This window comes from Ailuropoda melanoleuca, chromosome 2 (genome assembly GCF_002007445.2).
Source record: "Ailuropoda melanoleuca isolate Jingjing chromosome 2, ASM200744v2, whole genome shotgun sequence".
NCBI classification, from domain to species: domain Eukaryota; kingdom Metazoa; phylum Chordata; class Mammalia; order Carnivora; family Ursidae; genus Ailuropoda; species Ailuropoda melanoleuca.
The window spans coordinates 59,384,309-59,406,833 of NC_048219.1; the positions used below are offsets into that span (position 1 = coordinate 59,384,309).

Consider the following 22,525-nt stretch of genomic DNA (forward strand, 5'->3'; position numbering starts at 1 on the left):
TCTTCCTCTCCAACTTCCCCTGCTTGTGTCCCCTCTCTCTCTGGCTGTCTCTCTCTCTCTCTGTCAAATAAATAAATAAAATCTTAAAAAAAAAATAGAATGTGAAATAAATAAAAGACTCAAAGGCAGTACAAATGATAATAATTGGTATAGGTAAGATGATACTGTTAATATACTTACTTCATCTCCATTGTCAATTAATCCTTGAATGGCATTAAAAAGAGATCCATATGCTCCTACTGTCACAAGGATTTCTTTATTTGGATTGATTTGATTTTGATAAAATTTTTCATATAAGCAGGCTAGAGCTTTCACAAGTGATGGATGACCCTGTTGAATAAAAAAACAGGAAAAAAATCTTGAATTTGATTATGGGATCTACTTTTTGGAGGTACTCTGGATCTAAAATGAAAGAATTTTTAAAATTTGGGTTTTATGTTTATAATTATCCAAAGAAAATTTACATTTTTGAATGGAAATAACATTTTTTCTCTACTCTCACAGGATTCCTACATGAAGGGTCATGAAAACTTGCTAATGACTAAAAAAAAACCCTGTTAAAGGACTGGTTTGGGAACTTAAAATTACAACGTATTTGCTTTGATAAAAATTGACTTCAGTACCAAATATATCTTCAACAGCAGATTTTTTGACAGAAATCAAATCACATTCAATTACTTTATTTTTGACAGTAATGAAATTATATTGCATAGAGTTGGACTTTTTCCCCAATTAAAATAGGAAAATCTGCATTGTCTATATATCCCAAATCTATTCTTCCATGTTACTAAAGAGAAGGCTATTATGCCAACATATTTAGAGGGCAAAAACAAATCCCCCAAAGAAATGCACATTAGTGCTCCTGTGAGAGTTAATGTTAGGAGGAAGTAGGACATTCTTCACCACCATGCTAGCCAAGAGGGGAGGAGTCATCCAAGTGAACTACAATGTTCACCAGAGGAATGAAGGGATTGTAAATGCACAAAGTCTGAGGCATGTAGGAAGTCTTTTTTTTTTAAAGATTTTTTAATTTATTTATTCGACAGAGATAGAGACAGCCAGCGAGAGAGGGAACACAAGCAGGGGGGAGTGGGAGAGGAAGAAGCAGGCTCATAGCAGAGGAGCCTGATGTGGGGCTCGATCCCATAACGCCGGGATCACGCCCTGAGCCGAAGGCAGACGCTTCACCGCTGTGCCACCCAGGCGCCCCAGTGTAGGAAGTCTTAACTCATTCATTCGCTCTTCTTCTACGTTCTCTGCTCTTCCCTCCTTCTCTTTCTTTTCCTCCCCTTTTCCCCTCCTTGTGTTATTTGGTATTGAAGTCAATATTTCTTATTTTTTCCTAGCATGTAGCTCCTCTTTCTGCTTTTGGAGAACCACTTTGCTTTTCTGTCAGTTGCAAATGAGAGTCCAATTGCAGGGCATGTGCCTTTTTCGCAAAGCACGTTGGGCTCTGGAGGAATAAACTGGATCAGGACACAGGACAAGAGGAAGGCTGGTAGGATATACCCCAGGTTTATGAAGTACAACAGCCTTCAGTCATTCTAAGTTATCCATCCCTAGGTCATATGAAAAGGAGTCATTTTTTTGTTAAAGATACTTTTGTTTGTCACCTTTGTCAGAATGTCGGCTAGTATGCCACAGACCCTTACCCAATTAAAATCAATAAAAACAAAGCTATAGCACATTTCTATATTTTGAAATTAGGAGATATTATAATATTAGAGAAAGTGAGTATAATTAATAGGGGAGGTGACAGAACACAGCAGTAAACTAAAAAATAATAGCAAGAGAAAAAGACCACTTAAATTCAACCTCCAAAAAATATACACGATTAGTGAAAAGAGCAAGAGAAAACTGTCACTACTCCCAGAAATCCAAAATTTCCTTTGAATTTCATTTTAATAACAGGTGTAACAAATTCTAGCAAAGGGTGATCTGAAAGCAACCATAAACACTACACATCTCTCCTCAGAATAATAAGGATCTGTGTTTTTAAAAATTTTTAATCACAAAAATAATGCATGCTTCATATAATAATTTAAACTAGGCAAAGATGTGTTAAATATAATTATGATCTCTCCTCAACAACACTTCCTTCTCATCCCCCTGAGGTGACCAATGTCATCCACAGCCTGGTGACAGTGCAATACCATCCCCTGTGCTTATTCCAATATAAAAACACATATATACATATACTCACATATATTTACAAAAACTGGAAAATATTTAAGGAATGGGCATAGGTTACAGCAAAGGAAATATCAACAAAACTAAAAGGCAACTATGGAATGGGAGAAGATATTTGCAAATGACATATCAGATAATGGGCTGGTATCCAGAATCTATAAAGAACTTATCAAACTCAACACCCAAAAAACAAAAAATCCAGTTGAGAAATGGGCATAAGACATGAACAGATATTTCTTCAAAGAAGAAATGCAAATGGCCAACAGACTCATGAAAATAATGTTCAGTATCACTTATCATCAGGGAAATACAAATCAAAACCACAATGAGATACCACCTCACACCGGTCAGAATGGCTAAAACTAACAAGTCAGGAAACAACAGATGTTGGCGAAGATGTGGAGAAAGGGGAACCCTCTTACAATGGTTGGCGGGAATGCAAGCTGGCACAGCCACTCTGGAAAACAGTATGGAGGTTCCTCAAAAAGTTAAAAATAGAACTATCCGGGGCACCTGCGTGGCTTAGTTAAACCTCTGCCTTCAGCTCAGATCATGATCCCAGGGTCCTGGGATAGGGCCCCGCCTTGGGCTCCCTGCTCAGCAGAGAGTCTGCTTCTCTCTCTGCCCCTCCCCCCTGCTTGTGCACACACACGCTCTCTCTCTCTCTCTCTCTCTCATAAATAAATAAATAATCTTTAAGGGGCGCCTGGGTGGCTCAGTCGTTAAGCATCTGCTGTCAGCTCAGGGTGTGATCCCAGGGTCCTGGGATCGAGCCCCGCATTGGGCTCCCTGCTCTGCTGGGAGCCTGCTTCTTCCTCCCACTCCCCCTGCTTGTGTTCCCTCTCTCGCTGGCTGTCTCTCTCCCTGTCAAATAAATAAATAAAATCTTTAAAAATAAATAAATAAACGGAGGGGTGGCTCAGTCAGTTAAGTGCTACCTTCTGTTCAGGTCATGATCCCAGGCTCCTAGGTTTAAGCCCTGTGACAGGCTCTCTGCTCAGCAGGGAGCCTGCCACTCCCCCTGCTTGTAGTCTCTCTGTCAAATAAGTAAATAACATCTTAATATATATATATATTTATGATATACATATATTTATGATATATATGAACTACCCTATGATCCAGCAATTGCACTACTAGGTATTTATCCAAAAGATACAAAAGTGCTGATTCGAAGGGGCACCTGCACCCCATTGTTTATAGTAGCATACCACAATAGCCAAACTATGGAAAGAGCCCAGATGTTCATTGACAGATGAATGGATAAAGAAGATGTGATGCACACACACACACACACACACACACACAGAGAAATATTACTTAGCCATCAAAAAGAATGAAATCTTGCCATTTTCAATGACATGGATGGAACTAGAGGCTATGATGCTAAGCGAAATAAGTCAGTCAGAGAAAGACAAATACCATATGATTTCACTCATATGTGGAATTTAAAAAACAAAACAGATGACCACAGGGGAAGGGAAGGAAAAATAAAATAAGATAAAAATAGACAGGGAGGCAAACCATAAGAGACTCTAAACTATAGGGAACAAACTGAGGGTGCTGGAGGAGAGGTGGGTGAGGGGATGGGGTAACTGGGTGATGGGCATTAAGGAGGGCTTGAAGTAATGACCACTGGATGTTATATGCAACTGATAAATCACTAAATTCTACCCTGAAACTAATAATACACTATATGTTGACTAAATTAATTTAAACAAAAAAATTTTAAAAAAAGAATGGGCACAGGTTATGTTCTAATAAAACTTTATTTACAAAAATCAGGACCGGGTCAGATATGGCTGAAGGCCATAGCTTGCCAAACTCCACTACGGATCAGCTCAGGGAGAACTGACAACAATATTTTGTCTTCCAATCCATGAACATCATATACCACTCCATTTGTATAAGTCTTACTTAATGTCTCTCAGCAAAGTTTTGTAGTTGTCATTGAACAGATCTTGCATATATTTTAAAAATTCAGTTCAAATATTTAACCCTTTGGGATGCTATTGTAAATGGTATTCAAAAAATTTTTACTTTCCAACCGTTCATTTTTAGTATACAGAAATACAACTGATTTTTATATTTTGGCCTTGTGTTCCCACAACCGTGCTCAATTCACTCAGTAAGTTCTGGTAGTTTTTTTGTAGAATCTAGGAATCTTTGTATATCCTAGGTATTTTATCACAGAAGGATAGGAATTGGTAGAGAGGTAGAGAGGAGGAAGTAATTAGTTGGAAATAGAGGATATTAATTAAGAGGTCAATACTGAGGCTACATGTGTTAATGGGAGAGAAAATATGTATGCCAAGAGAATATTCTCTGCAAACTGATGTAGCCACTGTGGAAGACAGTACAGAGGTTTCTCAAAAAATTAAAAATAGATCTACCATATGATCCAGTAATTCTACTGGATATTTACCCAAAGAATTTGAAAACACTAATTCAAAAAGATATACGCACCCCATGTTTATAAAAGCATTATTTACAATAGCCAGATTATGGAAGCAGCCCAAGTGTCCATCGAGAGATGAATGGGTATAGATGTGGTGTATATATATATATAGATATAGATATAGATATAATGGAATACTATTCGGCCATCAAAAAAAGAATGAAATCTTGCCATTTGCAAAAAATGGATGGAGCCAGAATATAATGCTAAGTGAAATAAGTCAGTCAGAGAAAGACAAATAGTATACGATTTCACTCATATGTGGAATCTAAGAAACAAAACAAACAAACAAAGGAAAAAAGAGGGAGAGACAAACCAAAAAACAGACTCTTAACTATATAGAGAACAAATGGATGGTTAGCAGAGGGGAGGTGGGTGGGGGGATGGGTGAAATACATGAAGGGGATTAAGAGTACACATCGTGGTGAGTACTGAATAATGAATAGAATTACTGAATCACAATAGTGTACACTGAAACTAATATAACACTGTATGTTAACCATACTGAAATTTTTTTTAAAAAGCTGCAAAAAAAAGAAGATTCTCCTTCCTTTGTTGCCATCAGACCCTATGCTGGAACGACAGTAAAGGAAAGACCAAGATAGGACTGCGGAGGGTTAGAAGTTAGGGACAGCTCCTTCTAGGACATAAGGGCAAGCAAGGGTGGGGGTTCCTCCAATTATCAGGTTGGGACACCTGGTCCCAGAAAGCCAATTACACAGAAGGGATGGAAGTACATTCCCACACAATACAATATAAAATACAAGTTCAGGCCCCACATGGTCTTCATATACTCACAAAGCCTCGTGTATACTGGTTCAGGCTATCAACTGCTGCAATCTTTGATAACTTCTCCTTTACATATATAGGAGGGGATATATCTGGAAGGCCTTGGCCAAGATTCACAACAGAGGGGTCTGCAGCCAACTTTGTAAATTCAACCCTAAAATTTAAAAAATACAAGTAAGTACTATAATTACAAAGTTAGCTTTTTATACCTCATGACCTTAATGTAAAACTGAAAAACTAGGACCTAGTTTAGTCTTACAAATAAAAGAAAAACAAATTTCCAACAAAAACTTCACCATCTACAAAATGACTTTATCTAATTAAATGATGGCTGAACTAATGAACTTAGAAGTTTCATACAAATCTGTTTCTTGATACCCACAGTGTCATCATTTATTTTTTTCCCTTCAACCGTACCAGCTGCTGCTAAACCATGGATTACAAGGTAAGCTCTTTGTCCTTCTCTCTGCCTATTCACAGGCTGAGCACACGTACCAGGTGAATAAATCAGCGTATGGATCTGTAACTTCCTGCCAATTTCACTTAATGAATAAATTTAAAAAGTGCCTTTATTTGAGGACTATAGATGAGGCTAAAAATTCCCAACTAGGAATATCAAAATGTGTAGGAAAAAAAGCTTCTCCAAATTATTATTGTTTATTCTAAGGTACTTACCATACATTACTATCAAGGCCTTCGATTCGTTTTGCATTGGTGATTTTCAAAGACATCTTCTGAAAGATACAAATATTGAAAGGTTTTTTAAAAATTTCTTTAATCAAAATTCAGAAAAGCCAGAAAATCATGGGTAACTCTACCTTTTCCCTATGTCACCATGGAAAAAGCGGTACCAAAATGACAAATACCAGACTCCAATACAAAATTCTGAAGTGGAATCATCTCCCACCTACTGCCCTAAGAAGTGCTTTTTCTTACGATCCTTAGATGTTTATCTTCTCACAAAGGAACAAAAATAGCCTAAAGAAATAAACCAATTTGAAGGCCTGAAATGTACTGAAGAGAACAATAATGATACTTAAAAAAGTCAGTTTAAAAAAAAACCTTGGGTCATTCTCTGAAGATCATTTTAGGTAAGATGTACTAACAATTCCACAAGTAAGTGCCTTGTATGGCACACAGGAAGCACTCCACAAATGGTTTTAAAACTACTCAATGGAGAGCCCCAAATCATAATGCTCACATTACCGAGCACTGAGTACGTATCAGGCACTGTTCTAAGTGTTGTACATAATTAACTCATTTCATATTCACCACAACCCTATGGAGTGGTTCTCTTATTACCCCTAATTTACATAGGAGCAAAGTGAGGTACAGAGGATAAGGTTATAGAACTTTACACATCGGCCCAAGTTTACAGAAGCTAGGAACATTTAAACACAAACAGATTCAACTCAGGATTTGAACCCAGGCAGTTTGACTCCAGAATACATACTCAGATTTCTTTTTTTTTTCTTTTTTTAGATTTTATTTATTTATTTTTAGAGCGAGAGCATGAGCAGGGGAAGGGGCAGAGGAAGGGAGAGGGAAAGAGAGAATGTCAAGCAGACTCCACGCTGAGTGCAGACCCCAACGCAGGGCTTGATCCCACAACCCTGAGATCACGATACAAGCTGAAATAAAGAGTCGGACGCTTAACCAACTGAGCCACCCAGGCGCCCCCAGATCTATTTCTATATACTGTCTTTTACGTAACAAGACCTTATAAAAAATATTACCAGAATGTTGCCTCCTAACAAAAGTGTATTAGACATTTAGATCAGGTCTCCTTACGCCAAGCGAGCTAGGGCTATGGTAGAAAATATTAAAAGTTAAAATTATGTTACAGCATACAATTTGTTAGTTCTCTAGATTTTAAAATTAAGTTTATACTATCTCCCCAAAGCACTGAATTAGCGTTGAGTTCATTGTTAACAAGCGGCTGGGGGAAAAAAATGATTGGCAGCATTTTTATAAAGATTTTCCTAATAGAATATTAAAGCAATTTTAATTCAATCTGGGAGGAAGATAATGATAATGGTTATTAAATAGACCATTGTTCTCATTCTATTCCAACAAAGGAACCAAGAAAAATATCTTTTTACTCTCATATTTTTTAATCTTTGAAACTCCAGTGAAATAAATCACATGCAAATTCCCCAAAGGTTAAGGTGCCTTCCAGAATAGCATTAGGATTAAGTACCCACCTGAACATGATGCTACTCTAGAAACTACAATTATAAAACTAAAAAGTCCCAGAATGATACACAGAAAAAGATATTTTAACAATTGCCCTTTGCCATTAAAATGTTTAAAACTTAATGATTCATTTAGCGTGTGGCTGCAAACACAGAGTACAAATTCATACACAAACAAGTGAGAAAAGTCTTCAGCAGATCATTTAGACACAAAGTCCAATTTTACTTAAAATATTTACATAATTGAAGGCAAAACACATTACCATATTTAATTTTAAAATCTGTGTCCAGAACAGCCTCTCTCTCACAACCTCCCTGCCTCTGTTCCTTCCCACCTCTATGCCTTAACCATTTTAATATTTCAAATTCCTCTACCTTAGTGGTCTTTCTACACCAATGTTTCCCAACCTCTTTTTCATCACTGCCCTCATAAGGAGACCTTTCAGATATTTCTTCTAATCATCTCCCCTAATGCCCCGTAAATTAAGGAGTTTTGTCAGATAGGACTGAGCTTTACAAGGTCACAAAACATTGTAATAGCTATGGTTCATTTCACCTGCCAAGCACCAATTTTCTCCCCTTGAGGTCAATAATGCCCCTGTTGAGAATGCATGTTCTGTGCTCAATTCGATCCCTGCTCCCCACCACCCTGTCTCAGCACTTGGCTAATTCCTAATCCACTCACCACTTTCAGTTCTCAAGTTAGACTTCATTTCCTCCGGAGAGTGTTTTCTGATTCCCTAGGTCAAGGTTATATATTCTTCCTACATACTCCTATCACACGGAGTACTTTCAGGCATTCACTATATAACACTGTAATTTTCCTGTTTATTTATCTATATCCTTCCTTAGACTACAAACCCTGAGGATTAGTTCTAGCTTATTCATTGGTATGTGTCTGTATTAATCAGGTTTCTCCACAGAAACAGAACCAATAGAATGTGCATATATATAGTGATTCAAGGAATTGGCTTGTCTGACTTGTGAGAGTCAGCAAGTTTGAAATCTGCAGAGCAGGCCAGCAGGCTAGAGACCCAAGAAGAGTTGATGTTACAGCTCAGAGTTTAAAGGTAGTCTGGAGGCAGAATTCCCTCTTCCTGGGGGGAACTTTAGTCTTTTTTCTCTTATGGCCTTCAACTGATTGGATCAGGCCCACCCATATTCTATAGAAGGCAATTTACTTAAAATTTACTGATTTAAATGTTAATCTCATTTGAAAAATGCCTTTAGAGACATCTACAGTTATGTTTGAACAAATATCTGGGTTCTTTGGCAGAGCCAAACTGACATAAAATTAACTATCACAGTGTCCAACACATAGAACTATGCTTAGCACACAGTAATTTTTCAACAAATATCTGATGAATGAAAAAAACCCACAAATTAGAAGTGAACTTATGGTATCAGTTGGCTTAACTTAAGTACTTATTGTGCCAGTCAGCTTAAGTTAGTATGTGCTTCAGTAACAAATGACTCCAAAGTCTTGGTGGCTTAAAATCATACTACATACTGACTGAAGGTCAGCTGCTGCTTTGTTCCATGTCACTGTCACTCTGAGACATAAGCTGATGAAATAGCCTCTTTTTGGAATACTGTCAGTTTCACAGCAGAGGGAAAAAAATTTAAATTTCTGCTGAGATATGCACATACCACTTCTACTCACATCGTACTGGCCAAAGCAATTCATTGCTATGCCTGATACCAACATGGCAGAAATGAAGTCTGGAGGTACAATGACTGTTGTGGGTTGAATTGTGTACCCCCCCAAATTCATGTTGAGGCCCTACCACCCAGTACCTCAGAATCTGAACTTATTTGGAAATAGGTTCATTGAAGATATAATTGGCTAAATTAAGGCCATGGGTTGGGGGGAGGCTAATCTGGTATGACAGTATCCTTATAAATACGGTGAATTTGGAGACAGTCTGGTATACAGGGAGAATGTCACATGAAGACGAAGGTGATATTTTGAAAGTCAGAGAATGCCAGAGATTGTCGGCAAACCACCAGAAACTAGGGGAAAAGCATGAACAGACTTTCTCACATCATACAGAAGAAACCAACCCTGGTACACTTCACTCTTGGGCTTTTAGCCTACAAAATTGTGAGCTAATACAGGTTTGTTGCTTCAGCCCCTCAGTTTGTCATATTCTATTAAGGCAGCCAGAAGAAATTAATACAGTGATGAACATTTACAAGACACCAGACAGTGTCTAAAAACATCAAGATTCAGCAGTAGATGATATGCTCACTATATAACAATTACTATCTAGAGCAGATCCAGTCTTATAGAATGAAAATAAACCTGGAATCCTATGGGGAATTAAGTATGAGCGTCAGGTATATGATGGGAAATCTACAGGGCCTATATAATTTCTGAAGCAGCTACTCCATGAGCTGGTTTCTGCTCCCAGGTAAATTAATATCTGGCATACATATATTGCAGTGCTATGTTATAAACACAAAAATGCTACTGAAATAATAAGCAGCATCTTTTTTAGTCAACTTGAGGCCGAAAAGTGCAGTTCTGCAGAATGACCACTAAGTGCCACTCTTGGCAGAGATGAAAAAAAAGCTTATTGCTAATTCTCTCTAAAATGGTTACTGCAGTGGTGCTGGAACAAGGAAACCCTGGAAAGAAAAAATATTACCCATTATCCTAAGACTAGCATACTAAAGTTTCAACTGTATATATTTTGAGAACTCTGACTGTAAGACTGCCACTTTTAGGTCAGATAGGATAGGTGTAGAAAAACCCAAATGGTGGGTTAAATCTGGGGAAGCTGAGGCTGTGAGTATCTATGAAGTACGGGCCGAGTCAAGCATAAGAAGATAAAGAATGCAAGAAAAGGTCAGAAGCAGAAATAACAAAGCTAATGGTTAGAGAGGTGAAGACAATAATCAGACATGAGAAACAGACCCCAGGATTTGAACACTAGGCTGGAGCAGAAGGTAAATAACAATATAATGGGCACCGCTCTAATGTAGTGTCTGGCTGCTGGAGCAGCCAAAACATCCATTATCTTTCAGATCTATGAATTAGGTATTTCTAGTTGCCATCACATGTAATTTGTTAAACATTTGCCTTTTCTTTTAACAGGGTATCTTAAACATTTTATAAATTTTCTTAGTCATAAAATTTTCACCTTTGTTTAGCAGATGTTATTTCAGGTTCTTTACTCATTCATTCCCTATCATTCAGGCATTTGTTATTTTCAATGTTTTGCAATTATAGGTAGTGTGTTTCTACTGTGCATTTAATTATAGGGTTCCTATTCTGTTTCCTTCAGTTTTAAGGTTTGATGTGGAGGGGAATGCCCTACTATAACACAAGTATTTATTAACACAAGAATGATGAAATATCATCAATATATAGTCATCTAGCTCCAGCTAAACTACCTAAACACACAAGTTTTGATTTACTTTTATGGAAAATGTAAGGTATAAAATCTGATGTTCCAACAAACACAGTGATGACAGTATCATTTCCCTTCTTCCTTAGCCCTTACATCCTAAATGTCTTTTTAAATACAGATCTATTTTAAAAAGAAATTTTGCCAGCATCTGGGTGGTGCAGTCAGGCCTCCAACTCTTGGTTTCGGCTGGGGTGGTGATCTCTGGGTTGTGAGATCAAGCCCTGAATCGGGCACAGTGAGGGGTTTCTCTCTCCCTCTCCCTCTCCCTCTGCTAAGGTTTCTCTCTCCCTCTCCCTCTGCTCCTCCCCATGCTTGCTCTCTTGTGCTCTCTCTCACTCTAAAATAAATAAATCAATCTTTTAAAAAATAAGAAATTTTGCATATGATTGCATAATAAATTGCATAATTGGACACCTTACCAGTTTGTTTGCCAGAAAGTTGATTGTTTCCTAATCTGGCTGAAAAGAAACTTTGTTTTATTCTTCTCTAGCTTTGAGGCTGAGAAACAGATCACTGCATAGACCCAAGCTGTTACTCAGCTCCTTCAGACAGAAACGCAATCAAAGACAGTTTAGGCAAAAAGGGGAACTTATCAGAAAGCTTGTGTCACCATGATAAGGAAAGACGTGTGGCCAGGCTTAAGGGTAACTGAAGCCAGAAACCTGAACGTCACCAGGGCTCTGCTTCCTCTACATTTCTACCCAATCTTGGTCTGCTTTTCTCCACAGGAGACAAAAACACAGTCACACCTCCCAGTTTCACCACCAGAGGGACTGAGAGTTGCTTTCTCTATCCCAATTTTGAAAATTCTAGGGAAGGGTTCTGAATGACCTAGCTTTGGCTAATAAACTGTGGCATTTCCCCAAGAATTTAAGAAGTACTATGTTAGTATGGTTGTTAAGACCATGATGAAAAAATACTAGCAAAAGCAGTGTAGAGCAAGATCATGAGAGGTGTAGACATGCAGTTGAATAATGATGCCCTTTTTTTGGATGATGTCTTTCAATGTGCTCACTACCCAATCAAGTAATGGTACGGACCTGACTCCACAATCCCCTGGTTCTTCCAGGCATGCTCCCTGAGCCAGAACTTGTCAATACCCCTGGATAGTAACTCTATAAGACAGTAGCCTCTATAGAAAAACATGGTTCGAATAGGGGAAAAGAGCATTTTCCAGAGAAACAGGAGTTGATGATGTTCTTGAAAGGAGGGAGGGGTCTCAGGCCACGGCAGTGTGTCTACGTGGGAAGGTTCATAGGGAGAGTGCTGTAGACACCCCGAATCTGTAGCAGAGCTAAAGATGTGGGGCTGAAGCTTCTACTGCTGGAACAGAGCCAAGGGAGAGAGCCGGCTATAGAACCAATTTCGAAGGCGGGGTGAAATTAAGTTTCCTCTTACTGACTGATACATTGCTAGTGACTGCAATCTCATGTCTCCTTTACATTCGAATCACACTGGCTTTCGTTCATCCATGCAACGAATATTTATTGAATATGTATTGTGCAAAAGGTACTCTTCAGCGTGGACTAGATCAGTGAGCAAAACAAACGAGGATTCCCTATTCTCACTGAGCCTTTGTTCTTTCTATACCTTAAGCACACCCGGTTTATTTCTATCATATGTTATATTACTCTGTATAGTATTCACCACTTCTTTTCAGAAGGAGTGACTCAGACTGGCCATGTGATTTGCTCTGGTCAATGGCGTGTGAGTGGATGTGACATATACGATGTCTAAGAAGCTGTAAGTGCTTATGCATGGTTTTGGCTCATACTATGGTTATGGCTTATACTCACACTTCTCTGCGATGAGAAGACCTTGTCTCAGATAGGGGCTACTCCTTTAGTCTCAATCCTGGAATAAAAAGATATAGAGTGGAGCTACAACCTGGAACAAAGCCACTACTGATTTGTAGCCTACATATAACATGGATGAGAATAAAATGTTTAGTGACCTAAGAAGGTAAGATTTTGTGGGTTTTGGTACTGCAGCGAAGTTGCTGATATAAAAGAGTTTGCAATTGCTTTGTCCTCTGCCTGGAATGCCCTTCTCTTAGGCCCAGATTCCACCTTGCCTTGCCTTGCCTTTGTTTCCTTGGGTGAATGCTGGAACAGCAATGGCTTCCTCCTCCACTTGGAAACTGGTGTGTAGCAAGGAAGCTGTGTGTGTGTGTGTGTGTGTGTGTGCGTGTGTGTGTGTGTATGGTCAGACCTCATGGTGTCTTGGAGGAGATGGAAATGAGTTTTTCCCTACTATATAAATAAATATTTGTATGGTTAAACACACACACACACACACACACACACACACGCAAATATTAAAATACACCCTCCTGAGAGAGGGCTTCTAAAACTATATGCCTTAACATTAGTCATCGCCTCTCTCCTACTAGCCCCACCAAGAATGTTAGCATGTTTCTCTAACTTTCTTACAACATTCGCCACTATTTGAAATTATTATTTCTTAATTATCTATCTTGCTCACTAAAACAAAAACCTCAAGGACTTATCTTGTTCAGTGCTGTGTCTCTGGAAACTAAAGTGGTGTTTGGCAGGTGGTATTTACAAGTATTTTCTGAACATGTGAATGAAATCCCATCTCTTTTTAACTATCCTCATTTTTAAGTACTTCAAGGGCTTCCTCCCTCTGACCGATCCCTCAGTGCTACAGAGCTATGAACTTAAAGCAGATACTGGGCTACCACTCCGCTTCTCTCCCACCATGCCATCCCCTCACATACAGTGATTCAACAGCTCAGAGCCACCTGCCATTCTCTAATTGCATTCATGGTGTTTCTGTTTCCCATACCTTTTTTTTTTTTTTTAAGAGTGAGAGAGAAGGAGAGAGTGCACGCATACGTGAGAGGGGTGGGGGACAGACGGAAAGGGAAAGAATATCAAGCAGGCTCCATCCTGAGCCTGGAGCCCAACAAAGGGCTCAATCTCATGACTGTGAGATCATGACCTGAACCAAAATCAAGAGTTGGATGCTTAACCGACTGAGTCATCCAGGCACCCCTGTTTCCTATGCTTTAATTCAAATTCTTTCCCCTGTTTGATATGATCTTCTCCATAAGCCCCACTGTGGTAGACTCAGAAATGACCTCCCAAAAGATGTTCACATCCTAACCCTTGGAACTTGTGACTATTTCCTTATATGGCAATATATATCCTTATATCCTTGCAGATGTGATTAAATTAACAGTCTTGAGTTGGTCCTGATTATTTTTGGATTTTCCAGGTGGGCCCTAAATATAATCACAGGTATCTTTAAAAGGAAGCAGATGGAGTTCAAACACATACAGAGGAAAAGGCCATGTGAAGACAGAGCAGAGGGTGATCTGAAGATGCTGGCCTTGAAGATTAGGCTGATCTGACCATAAGCCAAGGAGTACAAGCAGCCACCAGAAGCTGGAAGAAGTAAGGAACATATTATTCCCTGGAGCCACTGGAGGGAGTGTGGCCCTGCTGATACCTTCATTTTGGCCCAGTGATACTGATCTTGAATTCTCATCTCCATAACTGAGAATAAATTTCTGTGTAATTAAGCCATCAAGTTTGTGGTAATTTGTTACAGTGGCCACAGGAGACTATTAAACACAATCTACCTGATAACATATAGTATGGTGATTAAAGACCAAACCCACATTTCCTTAGTCGCAAACTGAAGATAAAAATAGTATTTACAAAACAGGACAGCTAGAAGGATTAAATGAGACATCACATAAGGCACATAGTGCAGAGGCATATGGGGAACACTCAAAAAAATGTTTATTATTAATATTGCTTGACTTAAAAAAATTTATGTATTCTATTTTGATTTTATAGAAAATCAGAGTATGCCACCCCAAAATATGCCACTTTGACATAAGGACCATTTTGAGCTGAAGGCAACTGAGAAGAAGCAGATGCAAGAAAAACTCTCTGCCCTCCCCTCTCTACCAGGATAGGCAAGACAATCACCAGAGACAATTCTAGACTCTTATCAGATGAAATAGCACAAGAGGAGTCTACATAAGAACACTTACTAAAACTACCCTTATTTTCCATTCCTAAGCCCCTTTCCCTTTGTCTTGTCACTTCTCTATACTGTTCTTTCTTAAGATGCTATCCAAGCCCAAGTTCTAACCACCCCTTTGAGTTAGTTATTCATCACTGAGCTCTCCTGTATGTATGTACAATGCATATGTTAACTAGCTATGTTCGTTTTACTCTTGTTAATCTGTCTTTTGTAAATCTAATTTGCAGAGCCTCAGTCAGAAAGCCTAGGAGGGTGGACGATAGAGTTATATTTTTCCTCCCCTACAATATCATTCAGTGGGCTCACAAATCTTAAATAGTTGCCAGGTGAGCCACAGAATGGGAGAAAGTATTACAACACATATCTTACAAAAGACTACTATTTGGAATACATAAAGAACTTTTACAACTCAATAGGAAGGCAAACAAGATTTGACAGCCACTTTGTAGAAGACACATGAATGGCCAAAAGCAAATAAAAGATCTTCAATGTCATGAGTTATTAGGAAAATGCAAAATAAAACCACAATGAGGTACTACTAGATACCCATCAGAATGGCTAAAATTGTAGATACTGAGTGTTGATAAGGATGTGGAGTAGTTGGAACTCATACAACCCTAGTGGGAATGTAAAATGGTACGACCACTTTGGAAAGCTGCTTAGCTTAAAAATGAAACATAAATGTAGCATACAAGAAGTGAAAATGTATGGCTACACAACCACTTGCACATAAATATTCATAGTAGTTTTATTCACAATAGCAAAAAACTAGAAACAATGTAAAAGTCCATTAACAGGTAAAGGGGTAAATGAATGAAGGTACATCCATATAATGGCACACTGTTCAGAAATAAAAAGGAATGAACTACTGATACATCACACGTGCATAAGTTTAAAAATTATTATGCATGTGAAAAAATGATAAACACAATTGTACATTCTATATAATCCAATTAATATAAAATAATTTTTAGATTATTTTAATTAATCAATTTATTTATTTCTGGGGATGGGGGTGGGCAGAGGGAGAGGGAGAGAGAGAGTCTTAAGCTCCATGTTCAGTGCAGAGCTGGATGCAGGACTCGATTTTATAACCCTGAAATCATAATTTGATCTGAAATCAAGAGTCAGAGGCTTAACCAACTGAGCCACACAGGCATCCCTAAAATAATAATTTTTTAAGAAGCAAATTAATCTATGGAGCCAGAGCAAATCAACAGAGCGAAGGATGGACTGCAAAGGAACATGAGGGATCTTTTAGGGGTGATGGGCATGTTCCGTATGTTGATTTTAGCAATGGTTTCATAACATATACATCTTTAAATAACCACTGAGTTTTAACCTCTAAATGGATGCTGTTTATTGTACCTTGATAAAACTGACTGTAAAAAGCTGCCAGAGTAGTTTCTTATAAAACTAAAGATACTTCTAGTATATAACCCAGCAATCATTCTCCTTGGTATTTACACAAAGGAGCTGAAAAATTATGTTCATAAAAAAATCCTGTGTGTGAATGTTTATAGCAGATTTATTTATAATTGCCAGAACTTGGAAGCAACCAAGGTATCCTTCATTAGGTGAATGGATAAACTGTGATACAACCAGACAATAGAATATTATTCAGTGCTAAAAAGAAATTAGCTATTCAGCAAAGAGACAACACATGGGGGAGTCTTAAAGGCAAAATCATGAAGATAGTAAAAAGATCAATGATTTTCAGGGCTTGGGAGGGGGAAGGAGGGCTAAACAGCCAGAAGACAGGACTATTCTGCAGGATACCATAAAGGTACATTATACATTGTCAAAATCCATAGAATGTACAACACTAAGAGTGAACCCTAGTACGAACTATGGACATTGGGTAACAATGATGTGTCAATGTAGGTTCATTGATTGGAACAAATGCATCACTATGGTGGCGGATACAATAAAAAGGGAGGCTATGCATGTGGGAGGGCAGGGGATATATGGGAATTCTCTAGTTCCTGCTCAGTTTTGCTCTGAACCGACCTATAATGCTCTAAAAAACAGAGATCTATTAAAAAATGGAAAAAAAAATAATTAAAAACAAAGGTTCCAGAGCATTCTGAAATCATGTGTTCTTTCTCCCTTTGGACAAAACGCTCCTCAAGCAAGCAGACACTAACAGAGTTATCTCATAGATTCTGATGTCTTCCAAGTTATGATTATACATACATTCCAAAAAACCAGACAAAACAGTCTTTTGCCACTAGATGGCACAAAAGTTTCCTGCAATGGTAGAAGAACCGAAAGTAAACTCAGATGTGGAAACACAGAGCAGGGACCGGTGACTTCAGATATACAAGGGGAAAATCTAATTATATAAAAATCCAACTTATAACTCAAAGGCACACATATTTAACTGGAACTTTTAAGCAACATAGTTGTTTCATTTTATAATTACTTGTTTCTGATATGCTGTAGCTATTTGATATTTGTTGACTACATAAGTGAGTGAAAGGGAAGGAATTCCCAATCCCTTCTAAAAGACAATATGTCGCAGAAAAAAATGGGTTCTTTAGTGGAGAATATGCAGTGGCTACAGCACACCCTTACAGGGCTAATTCTAGCAGAGCTACAATTGGTCTTTGCCATATTTTGCACCTCTGCAGACTGAAGATAACTGATAGACACGCAAACTCTGGTTCTAAAATTTTGATTGACTTCCTGCCACCCAGTGGAAAAATGGGTTTTGCCTTCATCTGCAACTCCCTTTCCTTATTACATATAAATTTATGCTTTTTGACTTTCCTTTGAACTGTTTTTAACTTGTGTTGTTCTCTCATATAAATAAAATAAAAATATTTAATACATATTCATTTTTATATTTGTATGAGCATGATTTTACCCTTTTCTGAAAATTATCTTTTAATAATACTTGTAGAGAAACAAGTTTATTGGAAACAAGAGTTACATCAAACCTGGGAACTGACAGAATAAACATATGGTTGGAATGCCAAAAATATGGGACTCAGGTAGTAAAAAAAAAAAAAAAAGAAAAGAAAAGCCTGATTTATTCTCTTTGAAAATTAGGTCCAAGCCAAGATCCTGTATGAGTTTACTGACCCCACCTATACTCACAGGGGTGAACCCTTTGGCCTATCTAGACTATATAATCCCATCCCCCAAGCCCCTAAAGTTAATTAGATTAGGGATGGACAGAGTTAGGCTAAGCTAATCAGGACAAATCTTGGAAATTTGGATTTGAGACTGAGCAAGAGGTCTTGGGTTTCTGCTCTGTACTGGTACCAGGAAGATACATAAAGCCAGATCTCGGGCCCTGCCAAGCTCTCTGCCCTGTAATATGGGCCCATATTCCAATTAAAATTTCCAATCTCATTTAATACAAAGACCTTTCAAGCCAGGTAGATTTTACTTTGAAATTAAACATCAAAACTACTAGCTGTGTTAAGTAGCAGGTTATGTGATCTCTCTGAAATGCAAGTTTCCTCATTTTTTAATAAGGAAAATGAATGTGTGCCCCATGCAATTGCTACGATGATTAAGTTAAATCCGTAGTGGAAAACATACCATACACTTAACACCCAGTATCCACTTAGAAAGTGGAAACGATTCTCTTAGACACAAAGAGGATGAGTGACTTTATACCAAATAGGGTAAGGAGACTTGGGTATGTACTAACTGTACAATAGATAATATTTTCATGTCAAAAAAAGAGCTGTGATTTCTTTAGGGAAGGACGGTGTGAAGGAGAAGGGAAAGTTTTTGTTTCAGCTGCTATAAAATAACTGTTTTTGATGGGCATGTAAATTTTAGAAGATGCTTTTAAAAAAAATTAATAGGCCTATTTTTTTTAAGTAGGCTCCACACCCAGAATGGAGATCAATGTGGGGCCCAAACTCATGACCCTAGGATCAAGACCCCAGTTGAAATCAAGAGTCAGATGCTTAACCGACTGAGCCACACAGGTGCCCCAGACCTATTTTTTAGATAGTTTTAGACTCATAGCAAAACTGAGGAGAAAGTACAGAGTTCCCATAGCCCCCCACTTGCTATCCCCATCAATAACGTCCGCCATTAGAGTGGTATTTGTTACAACTGATGAACCAATACTGACACATTATCACCCAGAGTCTAGTTTATTAGGGTTCCTTCTAAGTGCTATAAATTCTATGGGTTTTGACAAATGTGTAACATGCGTCTGTTATAGCATCATACAGAATAGTTTCCTTGAGAAGTCCTTTTAAAGAAGGCTATTTTGAAGAGAAGCAGACAACACATCATTAACAAAAGCAAAGCAGAAAACCAGTGCGCTACAAACTGCAGTCTGAATGACTAAACCTTAAATAAGGTGAGTCTAACCAAGGGTAACATGATGAGGTAGCAGGAGTGGGTGCTCCATGAGACATCTCACCAGCAAGGTCTCCTTTCTTCCTTTTTTGCTTCTTCTCTTCCATATTTCTCTCATCTATCTACTAATTCTATTCTTTGGCTTTCTGGCACCAAGGGATAATATAAACGTTGTATCCCAGTTTCTAAGCCTTTAAGATCTAGGTGCTAGGGGGCGGATAGTGATTTTCATCCAGAGTTCCTCTTCTTTCTTTTCTTGCTGTATAGCAGTAATTATTTTCTTAACCTTTAATATATTATTCATTCAAAATTACAGGAGCAATAAAAAAAATGTAAAAAAAAAAAAAAAGAGCAAGTGATACAGATAAAGTGTAGCTCAGCCCCCATTACAGTCCTTTCCTCAGAGGTAAATTTTATGTAAAAAGTTTCCAGTGAGCAGCACCTGGGTGGCTCAGTCATTAAGCGTCTGCCTTCATCTCAGGGTGTGATCCCAGGGTCCTGGGATCAAGCCCCACATCGGGCTCCCTGCTCTGCTGGGTGCCTGCTTCTTCCTCTCCCGCTCCCCCCCGCTTGTGTTTCCTCTCTCGCTGGCGGTCTCTCTCTGTCAAATAAATAAATAAAATCTTTAAAAAAAAAAAAAGTTACCAATGACATTAATAATGATCTTTCATGTTCTTTACTATCTGTCCTTGAAACAGAAAAATTCTCACAAAAGTTCCTTAATTTAATCAAGGTGCCCAAAATTCGATGGGCTACTTCTAGTATTAACGTTGGGAGGATAAAAAGTACAGCGCCTATACAAATTCCTATAGAATCTGGACTAAACCTCTTCCTAAATTATCTCAATATCCACGCAAGGCCTTGAACCAATAAGAGAAGACCTAATCGGCCAGGAGTTAGTTCATTCTGTACTAGCCCCTCTAATCCTTGACGGTCTTGCCAGTCTGGAAACCTATTCGAATGGGATAGCAATTTGTCCAAATCTATTAACAGGACAGTTAGTCCCCCTCTCCTAAACATCCTTGTCCCAAGTTCCACCTGACTCAAAATGGCTCATGTGGCAGACCTCTGTTCAGCCTCTTCCAGCATCCCTATAGATCCTGACAGCCAAGATCTATTTGTCCTGACTTAGAATAATCAACCATACATGTGGACAGTTGTATTCCGAGACCCCTTCTTAGCTCTCCCAACTGCTCCACTGAGATATTAAGTATCCTCCAGTTCCCCACGTAATCAACCTTTTCACACACGTGGACAATCTCTTGCTGTGCTCTGTTACCAATGAGGCATCCATACAAGATTCCATTTATTTGTTACAAGAGTTAGCTGAAAAGGACATAAGGTATCTGAAGGAGAATTGCAATCATCTCTAGACACTGTTCTTCCTTAGGTCATAATCTAAGTGCAGAAGGGGTCCAGCTATCTCCAAAAAGAATTACACGAATCCAGGAATTTCCTAGGCCTACAACAAAGTGACAGCTTCATGGATTTCTAGGTCTAGCTGGCCATCCCAGACTATGGGCTCCTAATTTTTATGTGCTTCCCCACTTTACGGACTTACTCAAATGTTGGTTCCTGAGTCGTTTTCCCTGGAAAGGTCAACATGAACACACTTCTGAAACTGAAACAAACCTTAGAAGAGCCACCTGCCCTAGGGCTAATGAACTAGTCAAAACATTTCACCTTATTTATACATGGAAAAAGATAACCGAGCCCTGGGGATGCTCCTGCAAGAACATGACAAATGACATGTTATTTTTCCGTGCAACTTGATTCAGGCCCTCCCAACTATGACCGTTGCCTAAGGCTACAGCCGCAGCTTCAGCTGGTAGAAGCCTCGGCAGAGCTAACCTTTTGGAAGTGATGTCTGCTTAGAAACTCCAGGCGCTGCCCAAAGCCTTCTTAACTCTAGATTATCTAAACCCTTCTCTGCAAGCAGGCTAGTCTCATGAAGTCCTTCTGTTTTTGCCACCGATCTTCATCTTAAATATTGTAACATTCTTAATCCTGCCACATTATTACCCTGCCTAATGAAGGTGAGCCCCACGACCGGGAGGTACTAACATCCCACTTCATGGTACCACATCCCGATCCAAGGGACGCCCCTTTGACTGGTTCTGATCTAATTTTCTTTGTGGATGGGTCATACTGTAAAAATGAAAAAGGGAATTTCCAGGCTGGTTATGCTGCTACCCCCCAATACGAATTACCTGGAAAGGGAAACCTCCCGCAAGCTAAAACGGCCCAACAAGCAGAGCTCCACACCCTCACCAGACTGTGCTAGCTATCAAAAGGGCAAATTGGTAATATTTATATGCTGGCCAATATGTCATTGGGGTCGCCCATGAGTTTGGAGCGTTATGGAAACAAAGGGGTTTTCTCATGTCCCCTGGGACCTCAATCAAAAATGAACAAGTATATGACCTCACTGCTCTTCTGCCCTCTGAAGTTGCTGCCCTCAAATACAGACACGCACTGAAAGGGCCAAACCTGATGATCAGGGAAATGCCCCAGCTGACTTTCATGCAGAGGCAGCAGCAAGAGAATCTGTAAAGGTCGTGGCACATGTGGATAAAGTCCATTCTGCTTCTAAAAAAATAACCTCTTATTGCCAGACCTGCCATCCTAATGTCCTTGTGACATGGCAACAGTCTGCTCCTGAATCAGAAAAGTTAGGATGGGCAAATCATGGCTGTAAGCTCAATGAACAGTCAGGGATATGGGAAGCCCAAGAAGGCCCCTTGGTTCTTCCCAGCCCCTCAGCAAATTCTATTTTTTGATTTTTACATTCCTTCCCCCACTATGGTATGTTTAAAATAACTCAAATTATAAATAAACTTTGGTGGGGAGACTTCTACAAGACTTCAAAAAAATAGTTTACTGTCAATGTCTAACCTGTCAGGTCCATAGTTTTGGAAAACCTATTTTTGTTCCCAGACGCCTCAAACCTCCTCCCTCTGGACCTTTTGAACAACCTGCAGCTGGACTTCATTAATTTGCCACCATTCTGGGATTTTCAATATGTTCCTGTTATTGTTTGTATGTTTTCCAGCTGGCTAAAATTTTCCCCTGGTGCAAGGCTAATGTCCTCACCATGACAAAGAAACTGTTAGAAAACGTTTCCC

At 38.8% G+C, this 22,525-nt stretch overlaps 1 protein-coding gene across 9 annotated transcripts in view; it reads right to left on the bottom strand.

Annotated features, from left to right (window-relative positions):
- Window positions 1-22,525, bottom strand: part of KYAT3 (kynurenine aminotransferase 3) — a 59,056-nt gene that overhangs the window by 26,911 nt on the left and 9,620 nt on the right. For 4 of the 9 annotated variants that reach the window (XM_034653831.1, XM_034653830.1, XM_034653824.1 and 1 more), the window contains exons 3-5: window positions 6,113-6,171; window positions 5,447-5,591; window positions 181-330 (exon numbers count right to left, since the gene is read on the bottom strand). In XM_034653831.1, coding sequence (XP_034509722.1) covers window positions 181-330; window positions 5,447-5,591; window positions 6,113-6,171 — 354 coding nt within the window. Of the gene's footprint in view, window positions 1-180; window positions 331-5,446; window positions 5,592-6,112; window positions 6,172-12,844; window positions 12,903-22,525 lie in introns of all 9 variants that reach the window. The other 5 variants (XM_034653827.1, XM_034653828.1, XM_034653829.1 and 2 more) reach the window with 2 other exon arrangements.